The sequence below is a fragment of the Coturnix japonica genome, chromosome Z (genome assembly GCF_001577835.2).
Source record: "Coturnix japonica isolate 7356 chromosome Z, Coturnix japonica 2.1, whole genome shotgun sequence".
Classification (NCBI taxonomy): domain Eukaryota; kingdom Metazoa; phylum Chordata; class Aves; order Galliformes; family Phasianidae; genus Coturnix; species Coturnix japonica.
The window spans coordinates 48543727-48568154 of record NC_029547.1 but is presented as its reverse complement, the minus strand read 5'-3'; the positions used below and the strand labels follow the sequence as shown (position 1 = coordinate 48568154).

The 24428-nt window shown below is 45.3% G+C and overlaps 1 protein-coding gene across 8 annotated transcripts in view; it reads left to right on the top strand.

Annotated features, from left to right (window-relative positions):
* PSD3 (pleckstrin and Sec7 domain containing 3) overlaps positions 1–24428 on the top strand; it is a 138773-nt gene that overhangs the window by 23323 nt on the left and 91022 nt on the right. For all 8 annotated transcript variants that reach the window (XR_004305693.1, XR_004305692.1, XM_032441494.1 and 5 more), the window contains 6 exons: positions 1207–2272; positions 3444–3836; positions 16269–16475; positions 16580–16660; positions 19936–20048; positions 22447–22505. Coding sequence is in view for 6 of the 8 variants with exons in the window: in XM_032441494.1 (XP_032297385.1) it covers positions 1207–2272; positions 3444–3836; positions 16269–16475; positions 16580–16660; positions 19936–20048; positions 22447–22505 (1919 nt within the window). In the remaining 2 variants the exon portion in view is untranslated. The remainder of the gene's footprint in view (positions 1–1206; positions 2273–3443; positions 3837–16268; positions 16476–16579; positions 16661–19935; positions 20049–22446; positions 22506–24428) is intronic.

Genomic DNA, 24428 nt, shown 5'->3' with positions numbered 1-24428 from the left:
CACTGGCAGATAAATAGCCACACTTGTGTGATGCTGAACTCGCATTAAATTATTCTCCCTTTTACCTTGAACTCAGCCTGTCATTAAACAGATACACGAGTTTCTACTCAGCAGTGGCTTGTGGCCAGGTTGGAGTGGCAGCAGCCATGTGTTTGTAGAACAGCTCCCAGAGATACACCTCAAGCAGGGCAAAGCATCCAAATGCAAACTGATATCTGGTTTCAGATCTGTCCCTCGTAAGGTTTTTCAGCGTAGTGTTTGGATCTAGCCTCCTTGTTGTTTGCTTTAAATCAATTTCAACTTCGGGACAGGCCTTTCTGTAAGTTTACAATGAACACAGCTGCAATGGCTTTTTCTGAAAGCTCATCTCCTCCTTGGACAGTGATATCAGGTGGCCAGATAGGCGTCAGTGTGCCATGCATGCTGATTCATCCATGCTCTGAGAACAGCTGGTTCTGTGTTACCCGAGAACAATAGGGGCCACTGGGTGCTCGGCTCCTTTGAAAATGTCACTATTAGTTTTCTCTCCCTCTTTGTTTACTATATTGGTTTGAGAAACAGCACGAGGAGGGAGTGCTAGCAGGCTTTTTCTGAAGCAGTGAATTTACTTTTTCAAAGAGAAAATGGGAGCTACTTGGTATGCATGCTTGTCTGCAACACGAAATTAAGTTACCTGAGTTGTTAAAGGAGGGGGTTAGAACTGGCAGAAAGTTGAACTACCATGTAATTTACATAATTGGTTTTGTAGTATTTATTATGGGGTGTGGCTGATTACCTTCCTTGTGTTTCGCCACAATAAGTGAAAATTACCTAGAAGTATTTTTTAAGTAAAACCGATGTGATTGACACAAGCTGTGGATGGATGCTGAACCTCTGAATATTTGCTTTCTTCAGCTTTTGCATTTGGCACATGGCCTTAGATATTCATAGGCCACTGGGACCCTTTCTGAAGTGTAGCAGACATTTTTGGCATTCCTTCCTCAGCAGTACACACTTCCAAAGTAGGGCTGCCCAAAAGCTTCTATGTAAGAGGGACCAGTTGTGGATAACAGCAGTGTGAGCACGCAGAAGTGAGTTAAACAGAATGGTATTTTCCCTGCTGGAGTGAATGCAGTTGCTCTGTTATGAAAAGGCTGGGAGGGGAGATTAGGCTTTTTACTTATGCATATAGTAGGTAAATCCATGTGCTATTTTCTTTTTTTGCAGGTAGCGGCCATGGAAGTAATACTTTGCTGCCCCACACCATCATCAATGAATTTCCAGAGTACGGCACTATGGAAGCAAGTAGAGATGCACTAAGGACTCCATCAAAGAGCCAGGCAGAGCCTGTGACATGCAGTCCAGAAGGACGGGACCATCACCACATATCTGACAGGCCTCCCCAGTCTGTGGCTTCTGCAGATGAGCCGAGAGCTCAGGTTAAGGCAACGCACCTGCACACTGCAGAAGAAGGCTTGCAACCTGTGGGTAACTTGCCAGAGAAAATGAAGATTTCTCGACAGCTAGAAGCAACAAAGGTACAAGAGAGAGCAAATACTTCTCTTGATTCAGAGATGCACATGGAAAAAAAGAGTGTTCCTGGCCGCCAAAATGTGCAGACAGCCAGAGAACCAGTTGCAACAGGCCAAGAAAAACCCTCAGACATGCCTCTTCCATCTGAACGAACAGCTGAGGAAAAAATGCATTTGATCATAGAGAAAGATCTGGCTGCAACATGGACCGGTGAAAAGCAGTCCGAGTCCTTGCAAGCCACCAGTAATAATGCTGAGGAGGTCCGCACAGCAGAGGAGATGAGCTGTTGTAGACCATCTGTGACAAACTTGGAAGCAGCCAGCAGAGTGGAGGGGTGGGAGCACTCTGAGGAGTTTTCAGCTTACAGTCAAGGCAAAACGCAAATGGGTCCTGAGAGGAGGTTCTCTAAAGAGGCAGCTGTGAGCAAACATGTAGAATTTCAAGGGGTGGAAATTTTATGGCTGCAAAAAGCAGAGGACCAGAACAGAAAGAAGCATTCGCTGCTGGAGACCACATCTGTGGACAGGAAAGCATTCCCCAAAACATCTAGTCACTCTGTGCCACTGATGGTTGGCCCCAGCTTGGTCACCTTGCCAGACAGTGCTAAGAGTGAGGTCTGGGAAGAGCCCAGAGTGGGAACTGCCCATGGAGCTGCTCCTCTGGCACTGCTTGATGAAAGTGGGGAGGATGAAGTTTTTGTGAAGGACAAGAAGAACCACAGCAAGGAGGAGACTACTGTGCTAGCGAGAGGCCATGGCAGGTGAGATGGTGACTGAGTGGTGCATGGGGGGAAGGATGAGCATCTCTCCTTGCAAGCATGGAACTTCTGTCTGCCTATTTGGGAGATTCTGGTTTGTCATCAGCAGCACTGTTGTCTTCTGCCTGCAGTGTGGTGGAAACAGTAATGTTTAGTGTACAGTGATGGGCAGTGCCAGAAGTTGAGCTGAGGCCAGTCCACACCATCTGGAAATGAAGCTCAGATTTATTTGGAAGTGTCTCTTGCATTCTGCCTGGTAATGGTTGTGTGACGAAGAAACTATGGCATGCATAAGTAGCATCCAGGCTTGGTATATAACAAAATTTAGGCATTGCAAAGGTCTGCCCACATACACCCTGCTAGATGTTCTGGTTTTGAAACAAGTACATGGAAGAGTGGTGTGGGCCATTCTTTGTAAGTGTGTCCTGATTTGCTTGCTCTTCCTTTCTGACTGTGTCTGTGATGGAATGTTGGGTGCCCCCGGTGGCTGTGGGCCAGCCAGCGTGCTGGTTCCCTCAGTGCTTTGCTCTGGTTAGTGCTAGAGCCAGTCTGGTTTCAGCCCTCATGGCAGATGAGTACTGCAAACACTTGAAATCTGCCCCCAGGCCTCAGGCCCTTATTGCCACATGAGGGCACACAAATCTCATCATGAGACATATAAAAAGCTGCTGGATTGTCTCAAATGGGGGAATGTTTGAAAAAATAACCAAAGTGCACACTGCCTACCTGATGCTCTGTGAGCTGTGGTCTGGGATCTTGCTTTCTTCACAGTTTTGAGAGGCTTCCTCCAGCCCCACAGAGTGCCCACGTGGGCATGTGGCTCTGGTCTATGCAGCCTCCATCATGGCCCAGGGGAATGGTACTAGTGGAGAGCTTGTGAATTTGAGTGCAGAAACTGACATTCCCTTACATTAGGCTGTTTGTAGTGTTTTCCCTCCTGCCTCTTGCCCAGCAGACTGTATCCTCTCTCATCCCCCAGACTGTAAAAAGCAGAGAGGAAGACAGTGCTGCCAGAAGTGGAGGCAGCATGAGAAGAGATGCTAGTGTGTTGTCCACTGTTGTCCTGTACAAAGCACAGACCTTTCTTTTCTCAAAGGTGGGGAATGAGGAGGTCTTCTCAGTGGTCCAAACCTAGCTGCCAAACTGAAACAAGCTGTTTGTGATTAATTTCTAGGATGATGGAGGAGGGGGAAGCAGCCATGGGAGGATATGAAGATGTCCTTGGACAGAGGCAGTCTGATGTCTCCACTGATCTGTACAGCTCGCAGTTTGAAAACATCCTAGACAATGCCTCGTTATACTATAGCGTGGAGTCTTTGGAGACATTGTACTCAGAGCCTGATAGCTACTTCAGTTTTGAGATGCCACTCACTCCAATGATCCAACAGCGTATGAAGGAGGGCAGTCAGTTTTTGGAGCGGACTTCAGCCTCAGGACAGATGGATGTCTTTGAGCTTCCCCCTGATGGGGAAGAGAAGAGCTGCTGTGAAGGGATTGCCAATGGCTTAAGGAATGTAAGCGAAACACTCTTCAGAGGAGATGTCACAGAAGTTCCTCATTTGGGAAGGTAAAAGTAGTGGATGAGCTTTCTATGTTTGTGCTTAATTTTTCTTAATCCATGTGTACTTCAGCAGATCATCTCAGAGCATAATTATGATTCTGCACACTGCATGCTTTGTACACTAAATGATTTCCAGTGTAACAGAGTGAGCGGCAGAAGACAAAAGAGCCATCCAAACCTGCTGTTTATTAGGAAGTACAAATACACAAATTTTTGTAGGCTTCTCTGTGATACTCTGATTCTGCCACAAGAAAAAGGATGAGTTGTATTGTCACAGAGGAGTTAGTGACCCGATGCAGATGAGCATTCTTGTTTTCACTTGTACCTGAATTTGCAAGCAGCAATTTTAGTAAAAGTAAAATCCTGTGTGCTCTAATGAGTTGTCCAAACAAACTCCTGATCTGGATGTTAAAGGTTTGTCTCTTTTTACCTCTCTTGAGATCAGCAAGAGTTTTTCCAGTTGCTTCTGTTGAAGTGAGGCTTTGCTCCCACTTTGCCCTAGTAACTGCACTAGTTAGCTGATTTTCTTAACTAGTGCACTAGAAACTGACTGAGATGAAGGAGTGTTGCAAAAACTTTGAAGTTTCAGGCAAAAGGAGAGACAAGTAAGAAAAGAGAGAAGCAAACACTGGGCTAAGTAATCAGAAAATTCTGTATAGTTCTAGAAACTCACACCATGAGAAAATCTCCTCATAAGGTGTTGTCGAAGGGAGATGGGGAGATGGACCAGCACAGGGGTACAGCCAAAAGCAGTGGGGGGGTGAGAGATCTTGCAAGTGACAAAGGTGCTTTGAGTCTCTTCCGTCCAGAGACAGGACAGTATGTTTTAATAGCCCTTAGATGGGACTGATAGTCTGAGCTTCCTGGGCATTTGTAGCAGAACCTCTTTTATATGTTTAGACTTCTTTTGTGCAAGTGTAAATAATTCAGAAGTAGTTTTGTCAGCTTCCTAAGGAGCTTAGAGTCAAAAACTGAGGTCAGTCCTGACACTTGCAGCTCCTTCTTCCACTGAAACTTGTGTCTGCCATAAGACTGTGAAGAAACAGAAGACAAGCAGTGTGCATACTCTGATATGTTACCCTTAGATGCCTTAGGTGTTGCCTTAGGTGGCCCTCATGCTGAAAAGTATCCTTGGGTAAGATTCACAAGACAGCAGTTGTCATGAGGATGAAGTGAGCTTAGGCAGAGCTTGGAAACATGCTGATTGCCCACCTAGTGTGGATTTCATTAGGAATTAAGTTCATTCGAGCTCAGACTTGCAGTGATTGAGAAATGCTAACAGAAGCTTGTTAAAGAGCTTCTCTCCTTACTGGAAAAACAAAAATTTTCACAGAAGTGTGTTTGTAATCAAGCTGCTGTTGCAATCTGCACGACTCTTAGGTACAAAGCCTGAGAGCTTGCTGTCTTATGGTGGGTATGGATAAAAGAGTGTAGCTGCAGCAGAGCAGCCAGGCACAGGTGTACCCAAATGGGTAATCCTCCAAACAATAGCCTAATCAACTGCCCCCCAATCTGACAGTCTAAAACTGTATTGTATTATACCAGGGCACAGATGGCTGGTAAACCATGTATTCTGTAGTAATGAAGCCATGGAAGAACTGTGGTGTTGCAGCATGCTGTTGAGGAGTGGAATAGGATTGATGAGGGTTGCATTGGATTTATTTAGGTGAGGATGAAGATGGACCATCACTGTGATGCTCAGGTGAACCAGACATAGCTGACAAGCAAACAGATATTGTTGCTAAGGGATTGCATGTGTTATTGAATTACCTGAAGCAACCTCATGCAACATTCAACAAATCCAAGTGCAAAGTCTTGTACCTGGGTCGTGGTAGCACGTGATTGCACCCACTATGAGTACAAGCTGAGGGATGTAAAGATAGACCACAGCCCTGCTAGAAAGGGCTTGGGCCTACTGGTGGGTGGCAAGTGGATGTGAGCCACCAGTGTCCCTTCACAGCCCAGAAAGCTAACTATATCCTGGGCTACATCAAAAGAAGCTTGGCCAGCAGGGTGAGGGAGGTGATCTTGTGTGGTGAGACCTCACCTGGAGTACCCGCATCCAGATGTGCAGCGCTCAGGAGAGACGTAGACCTGTTGTAGCATACACAGAGGAGAGACACAAAAACGAGCCAAGGGATGGAACACCTTTCCTACGAGAACAGGCTAAGAGAGCGTGGTGGTGCTCGAGCACCGGGTGGGCGGGTGGCAGCCCCATCCGGCCCGTGCTCGCCTGCAGTACGGAGTGGAGCCGCCGGGGGTCCTCGAGACCTGCGCCCAGCAGCGGGGCGAGCGAGAGGGGGGCGGGCTGACAGCTGAAGGAAACGAAAACCGAAAGCGAAAACGCAGCATCTCCCTGCGCGCGGATATTTCCGTGACATATAGAGCGTATGGGAAAGCGCCTAGGCGGAGTACGCTTCCCAGTACCTGCGTTAGTTGGTGGGGGAACGGGTTGTAAATCACTGGCAGTTCTCAGTTCAGCACGGGAGGAGAGAGTGGATACGGAAGCAGAGAGCTTGACACCTGTAAATGGCACACAGCGTCTGTGCTGCAAAAGGGGAGTCGGGGGCTGCTGGTGGCCTGGGAGCGGGGCCGGCCCGCCGTGCCCGAGACTCGGGAAGGATCGCGGGCACTAATGGCACGCGGACCCTAGGTGGCGTGAGGCTGTAATTCACAGCCCGCAGTGACCGCGTGTTCTGCCGAGCGGGCGGGAGGATAACATCCTTCCCAGCTCTTAGGAAATCACTGGCTCTGGGAGGGGTCAGCCCTGGTATGTGAAAGCCAGTCACATGTCTTCATAACTGAAAAAACGAGGGAAAAAAAAAAAAAAAAAAAAAAAAGAAAAAGATTAAAGGCTTGCAGGCTGCTAGTTCCTATGGGCTCCTCGGCGTCCGGATACTTCATCCCTACCAGCTGCTGGCCATGGCTGAATGCAGTAAGTGTTTGCGCAAGCTGTGCAGGGCTGAGTGTACTGCCCTGGGCTGCAGCTGGCTGGGGGAAGCCGTGCAGCCCCTTGCAGAAAGTTTGCTTGCAAGTCCTTTCCCAGCAGAGCTTCTTTGGCCTTTGCGTCTGGCTCAGATGTGGGGAGAAGGGGAACCTCAAGGAAGATGTGTGTGCAGTTTGTGTTCTTTTGGGAACGACTCCAGCTCCGGTCATTATTGCGGGTTTTAATCTCTTTCTTAATTGTGTTTGAGACATTTCAATGGGGAGAAACAAATTTCTGCACTTAAGATAGGCTTAAATTTCCCCAGCTGACGGGGGCTGAATTGGGAGGAGGGAAAGTGTGCGAGGACGTGGAAATAGCCTTCATCTTATTAGAACATCATGGGGTCCTCACACAGCCTGCAGAGGCAGTAACATTGTATTTGGATGGCATTTGGTCCTCTTACCTGTGAGCTATCCCTGCAGCTGCACCTGCATGCCAGGGTAGGGCAGTGCTCCTGTTTGGCATCATGCTGAGAAGGATGAGGGGCTCAGGCTCAGTGCCTGGGATTTACTCTTTCTCAGAGGCAATAGAGTATTTTCAAGGTTCTACTGAGATGCTAAGCCTGAATTTGTGTGGCCCAAAGGAGGTGTAATCTTTTGTACAGAATCAGAGTGGGAGAAAGGTTACATATTTCTATAGAAATATAACTCACTTTCCCTAAGGTGTCTTTGCTATGTATGCAGTGAGCAACTGAACAGTGCTGTGTCTCAAAGCAAGCAGTTCTCCCTGTGATGATCAGATTTCTGCTTTCTGACTTTATACAGAGAATTTGTTTTAATCTTTATTTATCTATTTATCTATTTATTTATTTTCCTGCATTCCTTGTAGCAGACTTTTCATTCTGTCTTCCCTTGCTTTCTACTGTCAGAACAAAAAGAAAAAGATCCAACTTCTGGCATTTATCTTCCTAAGTTGTCTTGGAAAGTGTGATCTCTAATGGTAGGATATAACCCAACATTTTTCCAAATCCAGGGAGATTGCAGAAAAAAATGTGTATAGCAGCTCCAAATCCTGAAACATGCTAAGTATTTGCCACCTGCCATCTTCTTCAAAGAACTGCTGCTGCTCAGCAATTTTTGCACGTCCTGGTTTTGTTGTTGTTGTTGTTTTCTCTAGCAATGCAAACACAATTTTAGTCTCATATGCATTCCTTTGTAATTCAAGGGGTGATGGTGGGAAACAAACTCCCTAAAGCAATCTGCTGGTTCTCAGAGCAGATGCAGAAGAGTTCTGAGTGTGGTTCCCAGTGATTGTCAGGCTACTCTTAATGGATTGGACCTCTCAAATCCTGGTAGTAGTTCATTCTGAAAACAGCTGTTTTCATTCTTCTGTATGTGGGTCATTTCCAGGGCATAGTTTACTGGTGCTCTACTTACTCCTCCTTAGAGATAGTAAACATTGTTAATATGTAAAGTCAATTTTGAATTTGCTCTCCCATCTTATCAGTATTCTGCATGCTATTTACACTTCTGGCTTTCAGAGTGCACTTTGTTTTTATTTTTCCAGTGGTAGCTTATATTGGATTTTCACTGTAAATGTGGGATGCAGGATTTGCATACTTAATGGGTAACCATTCTTCATTAATTTGATTAGCCTGTCCAACTGCAGCCTGGTAGGACTTTTCCCCTTTGAATACTCAACTTATGACTTGACTGTGTTTTGTTTAGCAAAAATCTGCCTGAGATCCCTATGTTCTGAAGTGGCTGTGTTTTGGCCTTCATGTGTGCCATCACAATGACAGTGGGGACCTAGGAGGGATGATGCTGTCAGAAGGTACTGCCACTCTATCCACTGCTTTGGACCTATGGTGAAGCATGTGGGGAATAAGAGCTGGTCCAGATAAACACTGGATGCTTGAATGCACATTGCAGCCTAACGTTTGATTTGGTTTCTTCCTTGTCTTCATCTGGATGTGTGTGTTCAAGTGGTGTAGGCTGGGAGCAGTTGCAGCTTTCTCTCAAGCTGGTATATTTTTGGTTGTGTGCTTGCTCATGAGCTGGCTTTGCTGTGATGACTGGGTAAGTCATGCTTCTTGCTGTGCCGGCTGCTGGCAGCATCTCACAGAAGCAGAGATCTCCATAGCTGCCTTTTTTATGCCAGATCTCACTTGAAAATGCCCATTTAGAAAATTGAAGCTACTTCTCAAATCACTGCAATGACAGCAACAGCAGTTGCAGTTTCTGGAATTAGGAAATGAGCTCATCTTTTTTGCAAAGATAGAATGATGCAACTCTGTGGTAGAAGGGGCTGTTCTCCGGAAAGGGTTGAGGGGACTAAAGGAAGCAGAAGTCAGTCTTGATCCTGCCTGTCAGTGCATGCAGGCTGTTGTCTTTCTCATGCACCTTTTCAAAGGTGCAGAGACTGCTATACTTGTTGTTATATTTTTTTTTCTCAAAATGCAAGAATGCCTGGAATAAGGAGAACTTTTATGAGAAGTGTTGCTCACTGTTACAAAATAGTGAATGCATCAAATGTGTCTGCAGCCAGACAGCAAGCACGTGTATACTGGAGTGCATTTTCTGTGCATGGCTGGCTGAATCCATTGGTTACTGAGCCAAGAAAGTGCAATAGCCTGGCACAGAAACACTGAGTCCAAGTAAAGACAATGTGGCACAACCTGCAGGGGTAGGTTTCTTTGGAATCACAAAGTCATAGAATCATTAAAGTTGGAAAAGACCTCTAAGATCACCATGTCCTACTGTCAGCACATTCCACTTTGCCCACTGACCACATCCACACAGTTCTTTATAACACCTCCAGGAATGATGACTCTACCACCTCCCTGGGCTGTCTGTGCTCCTGCATCGCCACTCTTTTGGAGAAGTTTTTCCTCATATCCAGCCTGGAACTCCCTGGGTGCAACTACAGCTCCTGTTATTGTTACCTGGGAGAAGAGGCTGACCCCCACCTCACCAGTCTCCTTTCAAGGAGTTTAGAGAGTGATAGGGTTTTGCCTTAGCCTCCTCCAGGCTAACAATCCCAGCTCTCTCTGCTTCTCACCATATAAGACTTGTGCTCCAGATTCCTCACAGCTTCATTGCCGTTCTCTGAACACGTTCCAGGGTCTCAATGTCTGTCTTGAAGTGAGGGGCCCAACAATGAATGCAGTACTTGAGGTGTGGCCTCACCAGTGCTGAATACAGGGGGATGGTTACTTCCCAGCTCCTGCTGGCTGTACTACTTCTGATACAAGGCAGGTTGTCCTTGGCCTTCCTGGCCAGCAGAGCACACTGCTGGCTCTTAGCCCCTCTCTGGGGCTCTCCTGAAGCTGGTGTTAGCACTTTGGAAGCTAGAGATTTGTCCCCTTGTCATGTTAGAAATGTTAGCCCACTTGGCATTGTAGTTTCCCCTGCTGGTGGGTGCTTTGGTGTCTCATGGTGAAGCTCTCAGCACATGATGCAGGTTTGCCCTGCTCTGGTTAACACAGTGCTTATGGTACAAGTTCAGTGAGACTTTGTGAAAGTGCCTCCAGCTCCTAAATAAGCTGTTGTTTTAGGCAAAAAGGGCTGCTGACTCCTCGCCTCTTCAGTTCCCAGCCTCCTCCAAAAGCAAAACAAACAAAACAAATATCCAGGAGCTGACTGAGACAAAAAGGAAAAAAAAAAAAAAAAAAAAGACGTAGGGGAGCATGGAGCAGCTGATCAGTTCACTGCACAAAGCACTCTGTATAACACTGTCAGCGACTCCACTAAGCTGCCATGTATTGGCATATTTCCATTAAAGTCAAAGCCATGTGGGTCAGGAAGCCTCCATTCACCCAAGCCCAGGCACCTGCCAGCCTGAGCCAGCGCTGAGTGCAGGCTGCTGCCATGTCCACTGGCCACATATGGCTGTCTGTCAAGCTTCAAGGTACTGTGGATTCCTTTCCTCCTGCTGTGGTGTGGCTGTTGGGATTGAGGGCACTTGAAAAGAGTGGGGACCGCGGTGCACTTTACTGTCTCTAACCCTACCAAAGTGATGTAAGTAGCCTGAAGCTGAAAGGAAAACAAACCTGGAGTATTTTTAGCAAAACACTTGTAGTTGGGTGGCAGTGAGCCAGCATAATAAAGGACATGCTGTTTCCTAAAATGATTGTAATCCTGTCCCTGTGTGGTGGGACTTTGTGTCCTAGTGCTGCAATCCTGTAAAAGCAGCATTTGCAGTCCAACCCTACCAGAACGGGCATGTTCTGAACATTTTAGCAGTTAGCTCTGCGCTTACGATTGGCAGGAATTCTTTTAATCAAATAAAAAGGCATCTGATCATAGGGAGCAAGAGGTTATTTTTAAGTAACGCCATTCATTTCAGTGCTGGAAAGTGACTATGCGTATATGTTCAGTGATAGCCAATAACAGACTGTGGGAATTATCTGTTCTTGTCTCCACCCTTTGTGACATGAAGTAGCTTGAATACCTCTTCACAGCTCCTTGGTGTCTCAGGTCTTTTCAGTCCATGCTGCCTCTGTGTGTGCTCATGGACACCCCCTGAACTGAGCAGTGGCAAGGTGCAGCTGCACCAGTCCTCAAAGAGTGATCTACTTCAAAGCATGCCTTTGAAGAGAACTCTTTCGTAGGACTTCAAAGCTGATTAAACAGTTCAGAATGAAACTGCACAATGAGTCATCTACAAGGGAAAAGCATTATTTTTTTATAACCTCCCGTGGTCTTATTTTGGAAGAGCCCTAGAACTGGAGGTGACTGGTAAATTGTTGCTTGATATGGTTTTGTGCTCACTTCTGTCTCTAGAAAACCTAGTTCAGAGCTGCTCTCAGCCTGTCATTTGCAACAGGAACCAAGTTATCATGCCCTTATGCTGCCAGGGTTTAATTTCTGTCTGAGGCTTGGGTCCTCCCTTCGGGACCAATCTGTCTAAGCACTGCTGTTCAGCTCCTTCAAAACACAGCTCAGCCAGTGCCACAAATTGTGCCTCATCTGCTCTGAAGCATGGAAGCGAGTTGCTGGCTGAGTATCAGCATTCCTTTGGAAGTTTGTGGGGCAGGAGTTCATTCCCTTAGGGAGGGATTTTTCACACAGCCTAGCTGGGCTCAGCAATCCAGGCTGCTGTCAATGATTCCTGTGTTTCTGATATCTGTGCTGCTCTGCAAGGTGTGAGCTGCGTGGGGGTTGTTTGGGAACCAAAAGACTTGGGGGGAAGGCATTTCAAAAAACAAGCAGTGTAGTGTGCAGCGTTATCAGCCCTGGTTTTGCTTCCTGGCAGATGCTGCATTCCTACTGCAGACAACATTTGTTCAGGCCCTAGCTTCAGTGAGCCAGAAGTCTTCTCCACCCTTCCTTATTTTTAATAATTGCTGTGTTTTTGCTCTTATGGACTTTGGCAAATGCCTGACTTAGCCTGCTTTGAAGCAGAGCTGATACTAAAGGCGTGCACATTTGAGAGAAAAAATGCATTATGAACCCCTTGCTCCTTCCCTCCTCCTTTCTGTCCAAAAATCCCAATTTAGGTCAAGCCCCGAGCATCTTCTCGCTGGTGGCTGTGGTGGCTGCTCAATTTGATCACCATAATGCAGAATAATAACATGCTTCTCTGTGGGACAAAACTGAGAATTATTTCCCCACAGGTTTGCTGAAAATTATGAGCATCCCATGGTCTGATGTGCCCAACAATGTAGGTACACACGTTGAGGTTTCCAACTGCAGTCCTCTAGACTGGGAGATAGAAACTGAGATACAGTGTGCCTGGACCCTTACCTCTGGGTTAGTGATCTTGCTCAGATGATGTTTGGAAGTTGTAGCTGTTCACCAACCCTCTTCAGTGTCACTGTGGAGGATTTGAATTTTGCAAACAACATCAAGAAGAAAAGAATAAAAGTTAGTATAGAAGATTCTTAAATAGATCAGATGTGCCAAGTGCTGAGCAGAATGGGATATCTTGGTGTTAGGAGCTAAATCCCCATGCACCTGGTCAGTAATGGAGTAAGTAAAGAAAACACTACAAAGTGTTTCAGGCCCTTCCTGGCTGTTGAAGCGTGTTATGGGAAGGCAGCTTTGCAGATGTTGCTGTTTGCATGTTTAATCTGTGAGTATGGGGGGGTGGTTGCTGCTGTTAGTCAGCACTGAATTTACTGCAGTGGCTGTTCACTGAATTGCTGTAATTTCTGCTTGAAGTAGTGGCCCAGAGCATGTGCATGCTCAGCTGAGAATACAACAGTGCTTTGGCAGAAGCAGTAGGGAGGATGGGTCATTGCTGGGGACAGAAAAGAGGTTTAAGGACTTGGTTTCAAGCCAGAGCCCATGCACTGTGAGGCTGAAGAGGTCTGTTTTTCTGTAGCTTCTGTTTCCTGATAGAAGAGATTAGTACAAGAGTCTCTGGATGAAGATCAGCAGCTGTTGCTGTGAAGGCAGTTGTCAGTGGTACTGCTGCAGTTTGGCCTTGAAAACAGGATTATGTGAAATATAATTTACTACATTTTCAGTTTACTTTGGTCAGTGAAAGTTTCTCACTTTTATATGACAAAGAGTAAAGCTGCATGAGAAATCCATGTCCAGTCATGCTCTCTGTTTAAAGCCCTTTCTTGCCTCTCTTTAGCTAGTAATGCTGCTGTGGACTTCTGATGTGTAGAAGCTGCAGACCATACAAGTCAGGCCTATCTGCAACATGGGTCTCTCCTGGCCTTTGGTTTAAGTCCTTTATAGGCACTTTGCAGAAGGAAAATGGTGTCAGTATCTGCACTCAGCAGTGAAGGACAGACAGAAAGAATGTACCTGCAAAACCTGAGGGTGCTAGGAGATGTCAGCCCTTCCTATGAGTAGCACCTTCCAGGCTCTGTTAAATTGACCTGTCCAGGAGGAACATGGAAATGTCAGCTTGCAGTAGCCATGCTGTGAACAAAAAGTGTTTGTATGCCGTTGGTGGCACAAGCTGTGTCTACTCACTGTGTAGAAAACTTGAGAATTGAAGTCTCTTTCCAATTTCCCAGAACATGAGGCTTACAGATAACCTGTGTTATCATTTTGACCGCCTTCTTGTATTTATTAATTAAGCAGTAAGTTACTTGATTGCTAGAGTGATGGAAGGAAGCTGTGATCTGACTATGTGTTCCAGGACTCTCACCAAGGATGAAGAGTTTAAACTGGGGAAGTTGGAGGATGAGGTTTCTGTGCAGCTCTGCCAGCTTCTTGCTGAGCTTTCCTGCTCTGCATCTGAATGGCAGGCCCGAGAGGCAGGACAGAAGCTTGCAGCTCCTCCACGGTTCATTTTACTAAGTGGCAGACACTGGCACTTCCTCTCTTTCTAAACTTCTGGAGGTTTGTGGTATTGTTGACTCTTGCAGTGCGCTTGTTCCTAGCAGACTGCAGATGTTCCTTGTCAGCTCTGGCCATCTTTCAAGGCTATAAATACTTACCTTTAGTAAAGAGTGGTGGTGAAACAGGGCTGTGATTTATGAACAAGGTTGCACGAGTTGGCCTGGCTTTTGAAGTAGCATTGGTGTGTGGAAGGCACTGTGGGTGTGTTAGCTCACCTGGTTATCCTTTGCCCTTGTTAAGTGTTAGAGATGGGTGTTTGAAACCTGTTGTAGCAGGTGCAAATGGATAAGGTGTTGCTTTGGCCACATGTCAGAGGAGCTGGGAATTTGCTTTCTTCACAAGATTGGAGTAGACCAAATTTAGCAAAATTAGTTATTTGTAAAGGAATTTCAGATGTTGGCTAGCCCTTTGTTGAAGAGGGCTAAGGAGGTACTTCCCAAAACACCAGTGTGAGGACGGTCTTTTTTGTTTGCTTTCTGGGGTGGCTTGTGGGCAGTGTTCTGAATGCTGTATTTTCAACGTTAATCTCATGATAGAACACCGAGAATGAAGCCCTTTTATTTATACTTACAAAGCACCTTATTATGTGCGCTTAAATAAACACATATTTGTAAGAAAAAGAGATGGGGAGGGAGAGGAAAAAAGGAGAAGTTGTAGTGAAGGTATGTTTGATTGTTCCATTTGGTGTTACTCTGTAGGTAACGCTTCTTCCTCCAGTAGCACTACATACCTCCCTCACTTAAACCATATATGGAAAACCACATATGGACACAAGTGATGATATGTGTTGAAGGAGGTGTGCGGGATAGCAAATATTTTTGTTCTTTGTTCACACTGCATGAAAATCTCATCACTGGAGAGCTAATAAATGACTAGCAGACCTTCCAGTGAATTGGTAGATAATTGCTGCTGGAATGATCAGTTGTGCTGACTGTGGCTTGTCAAGCCTGAAGATTGCAGTGACACATGAAACTCTGGCATGTCAAAGTGTTGTGTTTAAAATCATCTTTAACTCATTCCACTCATATCTGCCCTGCACGTGGCCTCTGTTGATCGCTCATTAGCTCCCTGTAAACTAAGGCTTAGTGAAAAGAATTTCTGTATGGTGCTTTTTAAAAAAAATAAATAAATAGAAAGGCTGTCACACACACAGAACTGAGACTGTGCATGAATTTTCACACAAGTATTTGGGAAAAGCTTTTAGGGACTTTAAAAAAAAAAAGAAAAAGCTTTTCCGTGTGCAGGGAGGTATATGTGGGGGTACGCTTTCTTATGTGGAAGGTTTTTGCTTCTTTGAGGGGAGAAGCAATACACAGCTTAGCCAGAACTTTCCTCTGGTAGTAAAAGTAGGAGGAATCTATAAGTGTATGATTTATATAAGGTGCCCTGGTACTGCTGAACATGCTGAACATCCTGACTCTGAGCAGCTGATGAGGGAAATCACTGCTGCCATGAGGGAACAGGAGAAAAATGAGCAGCTCTCCAGGCTGGCCCAGTGGTTTGTGTCTCTCTCCAGTTCTCCATGCCAAGGTCTTTACTGCAAGTCCTGCTGCTCACTGGTGGAGCTTCCCAGTGGGATGCCTTCTGTGTATGGGCTATATGGATGCTGCTAAGACTTCTGGGGAGGTTATTTGGGGAGTATCATTGTTTCCAGGACAACTGGGGAAGAATGAGGAATGGACTTCTGCCGAGTCAGCGTGGAGCTGCTGAACACCATAGCTGGTTGTCTGCATTTTCCTGTGAAAAGTGGCTAACATCTCACTTATACAGTGGCCTCTTCATACTGTTCGCAAACTCACTGGGTACCTGCTGCTTGCAGGTGACTGAGCTAAAAAATACTAGCTCAAGAAGTAAATGAGAAGTCATTGTTGTTGGTGCAGTTGTGGGTTGACTGTAGCAAATAGCTGCCTGTTCAGTGAGCGGGTTTTGGACATGGCATATTCAAAAGGTGAGTGTGGAGCACAGTGTGTTCCTGGGATAGAAAACCCCTATTTGGGTCTCTGTGTTTAACTCTGTTATCCTGTGCCGATGGTTAAATAAATGTCCCTGTTCTACAGAACTCCTTCAATTAATTGGTACATGCTCTATCACATAATATCACTTCTGTACTATTAATTACCTTCTATTCTAAGAGGAATTAAATCCTTCTCAGAACTGTGTTGTCATCTTACTTTTTTTTTTTCTTTCCACATTTTTTGTATCTGATAGCGATGCTGGACTACAGAATATGGTGTTAGATTCCAGTGCTGCTATGGGGAGCAATAAAGTTCAAGAGGAAGATGCTGCTGGAGCCCTTGGCCATGATCTCAGCAATGGCAGCAGCAGCAATTTGGAAGCAGCCAGGCACCTAGCTAAACGCCTCTACCATCTGGACAGATTCAAGCGCTCTGATGTGGCAAAGCATTTGGGTAAAAAGTACGTGCTGATGTGAGGGCATGTGCCCTGTTGTTCATGTTACTGATTTGGGGGAGTTCACTCTTGAATGACTAACCTTTCTTTTTTTGTTTCTTTGTTCAAAGCAATGAATTCAGCAAGCTTGTGGCCGAAGAATACCTTAAGTTTTTTGATTTCACAGGCATGACGCTGGACTTCTCACTCAGGTATATGCCTCTTTGCAAACCTGATCTTCTTGTTCTAATGACAGTGCTGTGCTGTCCTGATTGAATAGTGGGAGTTTTAGATGGTAAAGAGAGGGAATTGACATATTCTGGGATGGAGCATTTCTTTCCTGTTTGGCTTGATGTGCCACCATTGCAGCACTGTTGGAGCAGTGGCATTTCCTGGAGAGGGAGGACTTTGGGTGAACCTGCTTAGGTATGATCCTTGACACAGGATAGGGAGAAAAATGACAGATCAGTAAACAGGAGGACTGCCAGGCACAGCTGAGGAATGAGGCTGTTGCTCATGCTGAGCTATATGGTGCTTACCATATATATTACCATAATAGTGCCTTTTGGAGCTTGCTCTGCTCAGCTGCACAGTGCAAAGCAGGGGCCAGGATTTCATGTGGCTCAGCAGCCCTCTTGTTGTGTCGCCCTGAGGCACCTAAAAATATGCAGAACAACAAAAGCTTCTGAATTGAAAATGCCTGTGAGAGTTTGGTTGCTGCCAGTGTAGGTGTTTGAAAACCCATCCTTCAAGTTTTGTTCCTTTTTATACCAGAGTTAGGCCTCAAATGTTGGTTTTCAGTATTTTTTCGTAGGAGACAGCATACCAAATTTTAGTAGAAGTGGCCTGTTGGCACAGTTGGTAGATAGTTAAATGCTGACAGAAAAAGGAGAGGGATTTAAAGTGAGTTTCAATCTGACCTGCGTTACTCTAGAGGATTATTGTTTTTCACTAGCTGTACAAACCCTGGAAGGCTGTGGGTTTTGTCAGTCCCCTTGCAAATAATTTCCAGGAGGTCAGATGCCAGCAACTACGTCTGAACCATGCCCTGGTGCACAGGGAAAAAAAACAGCACTCGAGTCCTGCACTCTAATGGCAGTGGGAACACACCTGCGGAAGGGTTAACAGAGTGCTACAGTGCTGTATGCTTCAAGGAGCAGAGCGCCAACCCTGTGCAGGGTGGAGGATGCTGGCTTCTTGTTCTGGGTGTTAGGTGCCCTGAGGCGTGATTCTAAATATACCCGTCTTTTAAATTGTGAAATCCAACACCTAATTATTTTGCAGCACATTTTTAGGCGGTCTCTTCTCCCTGTGGATCTCCGGTTAATATTAATAGTTGTGACCTTCTCTAAAATATGCTCTCTCTGGCTTGATACTTAGACACTCAAGGAACCTAAGCCAAACTGCAGAGGCTGTCAGGCGCAGTAAGTGGATAGGATGGTCTGAAGTCAAAGGATCAGCTTGAACCCCAGTGGTATGCTGCCTCACATGTGCAGGAGTAAGAAGTAGCTGTGCCATTACTTCTGGCTTGCTAGTGAGCCATGGTTTGTTAAACCATGGTGATATGTTGGCACAGCACAGCCCATGGCTGCAGCCCAGACTCGTATTACCTCCAGGCTGCGTGAAGCTGTTGTATAGTGTGTAACACAGTTGATGGAGAGTCCAGGATATAATGACAGTCATTTGTTGCCCAGCTCAGCTTCTACTCTCTATATGTGTGTCACCTTGTGTCACTCATGCATCTTTCTTGTTCATTTAACAAGTGTTGTTCCACCATTTACCAATCCAAGGGTCTTTCAGGTGGGCAAATGTTCCGAAGACAAGGAGAGGCTTGATGGTCTGGTGACAAGTATGAGCAGGGGCTATTGCTGGAGAGAGTCTGAGCTGGAAGAGCTGGGACAGCTAGTTTTCAAAATGTCTAGCTAGGGAATTAAATGGGGTTGGATGAGAAGCCCTGCAGAGACTCAGTTGTATGTACTTGTGAATTTAGTTATTTGCAATACATTGCATGTGAAAGAAGTTATTACCAGGCAGATCACACTCTATATGGGTGTGAGATCACTGCAAGTATGGCCTGTCTCTGACCTTACATCAAAGAAAAACAATTAATAGTTATTCTTCCAGGGTAGATAGACTTTCAGTGCTTCAGCGGCATATTCCTCACTTCTCAGATCTGGTGCTTATTTCAGTCCTGTGAGACATTTAAAATTTGTATGTTAGGTGCTCATTTTGTATGCCTTCTTGCTTTAGACCCAGAGGCTCTGTGTTTTCAGGCTTTTCTTAGAAGCATCTTGACAAATAAGTGTAGGCTGATAGCACTGAGGTCATCTCTTGGCTGCAGATGTGGGGATTTTGGCAAGTGCAGAAGTTAATGAGAAAGCTCTGGGGAGACCTCACTATGGCCTTCCAATATTTGAAGGGAGTGTATAAACAGGAGGGGCACTGATTCTTTATGAGGGTGGACAGTGATAGGACAAGGGGGAATGGTTTTAAACACAGAGGAGGTTTAGGTTAGGTATGAGGAGGAAGTTTTTCACACAGGGCAGTGACACACTGGAACAGGTTGCCCAAGGAGGTTGTGGATGCCCCATCACTGGAAGCATTAAAGGCCAGGCTGGATGTGGCTCTGGGCAGCCCCACAGCAGGGAGCTGAAACAAAGTGATCTCTGAGGTCCTTCTTAAGCCAGGCCATTCTGTGATTCTATGATTCTTCATGAGAGTTGGCTGGAAAAGGCTGGCTTTTCTAGCAGAAGCAATAGTGGAGTGGGTAAGAGGCAGATGAAGATGTCTCCTCTCTTTGCATAGATTGTGCCCCCGTATGTACCTGTCCTCTGCCCAGGACTGTCTGGAGAAATAGCAAGGCAGGTGTTGCTCTTTCTGCTACTGAAGTCCAACAGGAGAAATTTCTGACCTCCTTCCCATGTTTTCTGCAGGGCATATGGACACACTGCCCTTCTCCAATGTAACTGTTGCGTTGTGGCTGCTGTGTTACATGTCCCCTGAGAAAGAGGACTTCACATTCAGTCCTAACTCCCAGTCAATAGTGCATGTGCCTCACTTCACTGCCTGGATTAGTTCCTCTGATTTTGATGGAAATAGTAATAGAAATAAAGTTAAAAGGTGCAGGTGAAAATGGCAGAGAACATCCCGGATGTATGTTGTACATGACCTGCTTCAGTGTCTTCCCTGAAGAAATAAAAAACACTGAAAATGAAGAAAAACTAGTTCACTTATTAAATTTGCTTATTAACTGTTGTATTCCATGGTTAAGACCAGTAGTAGTTTAACTCCTGGTTCATGTACTGTGATGCTGGAATTAACTGTGTATGGGTTGATAGTCTGTTTACCTTGACAGGCTTCATGGAGCCAGCTGTTGGGCATGTGCTTATGTATTTCTTCAGCTGTATAGCTACATATGCTTCCCCCCATCTGAGGGGGATAAAAGGATTTATGATTTTAATTTCTCCTTTCTATGCAATTCTTTTAGGAGTTTCTTTAAAGCCTTTTCACTTATTGGAGAAACTCAGGAACGAGAGAGAGTTTTAGTCCACTTTTCCAGCAGATACTATCAGTGTAACCCAAACACCATTTCTTCTAAAGGTAACTTTGCTTTTTATAAGAAGATGTTTAGTCTTCCTCTATCCTCACCTTGTTTGTATGGTTGCATGTATGGTGATGTATAATTGCTGTGCCATGCTTTAGAAGCTGCCTGTTGTGAGTATTGAAACCCTTCACATTGTCCACACGTGCTCATGTGAAAAGGCCTTTAGGTATCTTCAGTGTAAATTCTTAGTTTTAACATCTACAGATTTAAGTGTCTGCTGTTTTTCGGTCTCACTGACTCTGAGTGTGTGTGGGTACCTGCACTGTAGCTACAGTAAATGAGAATACCACCTTATCTAAAAGCAATACAGTTCACTTTTTATACACCATTCAGTGCTTGTCATTTCTCACACACTGATGCTGCAAATGCCTATTCTTGCCAGTTATGGGGGTGAATTTTGGGTGCTGTAGACCCTGGCATGTTTTCATCTTTAGTAACATCAGGCAGAATGCTGTCTCCTTGCCAGTGTTTTCAGTCATTTTGGAATCTGATGTGAGAAACAAACAAGCACACAGATCAAACTCAAGAAAGTTGGCATTCAGAAGGAGGGCAGACTGTCAGCTGGCGTGGCTCCTGAATTCAGCCAGCCACATCAGCATAGGAATGTGACTGTAATTCCAGTGCTGGCTGATCACACACTCAGAAAGCTGAGAAAGGAAGGAGGGTGAAAAAGGAATATGCATAGGCTGAAGTGTGCCTTTGGTTCTCTAAGTAAGTAGGAGCTCCTGTATTTGGAAGAACGGTCTTGTTTACTTACCCTTGCTCTGTGGTTAACCCTGTTAAAGTGAGATGGTATTTGTCCTCATTGTGTCTCTTTAGCTTCACTGGCTTGCCCATCAGATAAGAGAATAGGTAGCAATAAGACGTGATCTGCTCCCATACTATCTTTGTCCTCGTACTTATGCCTTATTTTAAGTCATTACAGGCAGTAAGTAAGAACAAGCCTGTCATTTATAGTTTAAAACAATGATTTATGTTTTGACGTGGCTGCCTTACTCTAGCCCAAGTTGCAGAAAGTACATTTCCAGTTCAGAGCCTGTACAAGCATCTGGATTAAAGTTCTGTAGACTTTGTGTAGGGTTTTAATTTTGATGTTGGATTTCCACTGTCAGTAGTCAGGTGGTGCACCACAGAAATGTGGTGTTCGTTTCTTTCGGGGGAAATCCAGGATTGCATTTGCTTTTCTCTTTTCCCCTTTCCCTTCTTAATTTTCTGAATATATTTGTGATTTGGAATTGGGAAGGTAGGCTGCTATGGAGAAGTGCACAGACCTGAACAGAGGCACCACAGTCTCAGAATCAAGCTGCTTCAGACTTACTGCTGTTAGTGATGATAATAGTACTTCTTTCATTCCATGCTCTGCTAGAATTCTGCCACATTGCTTGGGTACTAGGCCCTCTACAAACACAGTAAGAAAACAGTACTTGGCTTGAGGGATGTCTTTGGTAATGGCCTTAGGCCTGTGATCATACTGTCTTACTGACTTTTAAGCTATGTATATCCCCATCCACCATTTCTTTTCTTTTACAACACAGAGGAATCTGTACATGATTTGCCTACAAGAGATTTTATTTGCAGCTCACTACAGGGTGTCTTTGCTTTAAAAATTATCACTTTTCTCACCTCATGAGAGAAGGGAAGAATGACATCTGGTGTTTATAAACAAGAGAAAGGAGAAGTTATTTTTCCTAATATAATCGATGTTTGGAAACTGAATTTAAGCATTTGGAGATTGAATTTGAAATAAATGCCTGGAAAATGAGGAACATAAGAGTGGTGTCTACTTTTGCAAATGGTGATCCTTACTAACACTCCAAGGTCTACTGCAGTGACTCTGGGGGTGCAGTCAGGAATACTACGTGTCTCTTCTGGTGACTTGTGGGAGGACCTGTGCTACATGCTGGACCTCCTTAGGCATTGCTGGAGTATTCACTACCCAACACGAAGTCTAGACAGTGAAAATGTCTGGCTGAAGTTCATCAGAATTCTCCACTGAATGAGGAGAAGGCCAGAGGGGGAGAAAAACATACAATTGTTATGTTCTATCGAACCGTACAGAAAAATAGCTGTATTCTGTCTTCACTTTCTGTCTCAAACAGATAAAACAAAAAGGAATTGATTCAAGCCGTGGTACTGATTTCAGCAGTTTCCTGTCTCATATGCTTCATTCATGGGTGCTGTAAGATAGTTTTGACATTCATTCAAAGGTGAAAGAAAGGTCTCTCTGTTTTGGCAACTGTGGAACGGCCTCACTGTTCATTTACTTATTCGCATTTCTTGATAAACAGATTATCATTAAAAGAACAGACTCAATTAGACTATGAGGCTTGTTTTTCATCAGTTCTTAAGGGTACCATCTTGAGTTTGCATGTGACTGGTTCTGTCTCTCTGCAGATGGAGTTCACTGTCTCACGTGTGCCCTGATGCTGCTAAACACTGACCTGCATGGCCACGTGAGTATGCACAGCTTCATACAGATTGTTCCTGACAACTCTGTGCCTGGAGGTAGTGGTTTTCTGGCAACAGAATCCCTTTGCTGATGGCCTGATCCTAAAGTACTCTGAACGTCTCTGTTGCAGACAGCAAACAGTGAGGTGGTTGTTCTCCCTGAAACTGCTGTAGTACAGGGCAGAGCTGTCCAGCATGCCCACAGGCACACGGGTCTACGCCTGGTGTTGCATGTGATTTTGCCATTATGTGTGAAGATGCTCCTTGTCATTGAGCTCCTTTTCTTGTCTGATCCCCATCCTTTCCTGGTGATGGCAGGTGATTCTGACTGGGGATCTGCTGCTAGGATTGATTTCTCCTTTCCTGTATATAAAAGCATTTGGGAAATTGGAAGAAAGAAGAGAAGCTGGGAAAGTCACAAGGGGAAGGTGATGGTTGTAGGCCTTATATTGCAGGGGGAAGATCTGGTGGAACCAGAGTTCTGCTCAGCCAGGGTAATGGTGGGTGTGCCTGGAGACAAGAAAACTGAGGAGAGGCATGGGTATCCTGAGCTGAAGCCCTGAATTCCCCCAGCGCATGCCTCTCCCCAGTGGCTGCCTGAGGGAAGTAATTTTCTAGCTGAAATTTTCTTAGTCACACTGGAGCAGGGTGCCAGCAGCCCTAGGACATGTCTTTCAGCACTCATGGTGCAATAGCCTGCTATGCACGGTATTCCTGTGGTGGGTGGTATGCTCTGCTGTCCTTACACAGCAGGCATGGTGAGCTGGACAGCAGGAGACAGAGGCTTGTCCCTGGGGACAAGGGTAGCCTGAACTGCGATGTGGTGGGTCTGTCTGCAAGGGTTGCTCAGCCCCTGTGGGGCACAGCTCTGCAGTGGTTGCAGGTAACAAAGCCAAGGCTTCCCCAGGGATTTTGACACCCACTTCACATTAATTGAAGATCTTTGTCTGAAAATAGTAGAAGCAGGAGAGGAATGGGAGTTGTAAAGAATTTTGTTCCCGGAGGCTGGGCTTACCTTAGCTTAGAAGTACGTTAGTTGCATGGAACAGTGAGTGGAATTAGAGGAGCTTGCTGTAATGTAACTCAGCCTTCTCTGCTTCCCTTGACTGCATTGGGAGACTGCCTGCACAGGTATCCTGTTACACAGGGCAGTGAGCAGCCTGGCACACCAGGGAGGGAGGACTGAATATTGTGCCTGAGCTGACAGTGTTACCTACTACTCTCTATGATGCCTTAGTGGGCCTTCTTTTGACACTGGAGTGAGAGATGCTCTGGCCCTTCACCACTGCTGTTGGTTTGTAGCTGAAACTAGAAAGAGTGATGCACAATGTTAACGCTGAAGACTCGTCCTACTGGCAGCTACATGTATAGAGCTCTACTGTTTACCAGACTTCTGCATGTGTGTTGCTTCTCTCTGTCCTTCCGGGATTTCCTTTAATTTTGGTCTTCTTCTTACTGTTTTGCATTTTTCTGCATAGGTGGTAAGTTGGGCATTTCTGACTTGGAATGCAGCCCCTTGCACAAATATACTAATTGCCTGTTTCCTAACAAAGACGCAATGCTTCAACCTGATCTGAGCATGATTCTACTAGAGCAGAAAACAAATGAGTTTGAGCTTGTCTACACTGAGCTTTATTTGTTGCTGACATACTAAAAGTAACTGCAGATGCTTTTGTTTCATAGTAAGCTCAACTTTTTATAAGGCTATAGGCCTCCAGTCTGTACCTTCCCCTAACTCTTGTAGACAAACTCTTACTTTTTCCTTTATTTATCCCCTGCTTTACCACACTTCTTTCTCTTTATAAATACAGCATTTTTGCTAGCTGTGTCTTGGAGATGCATGCTCACTTTTCTGCAGGCAGGCCATTATCCAGACTGTAAGAACATGTTGAAGAGGTAACTGTGTTCAGGGTAGCTATAGATTTCCA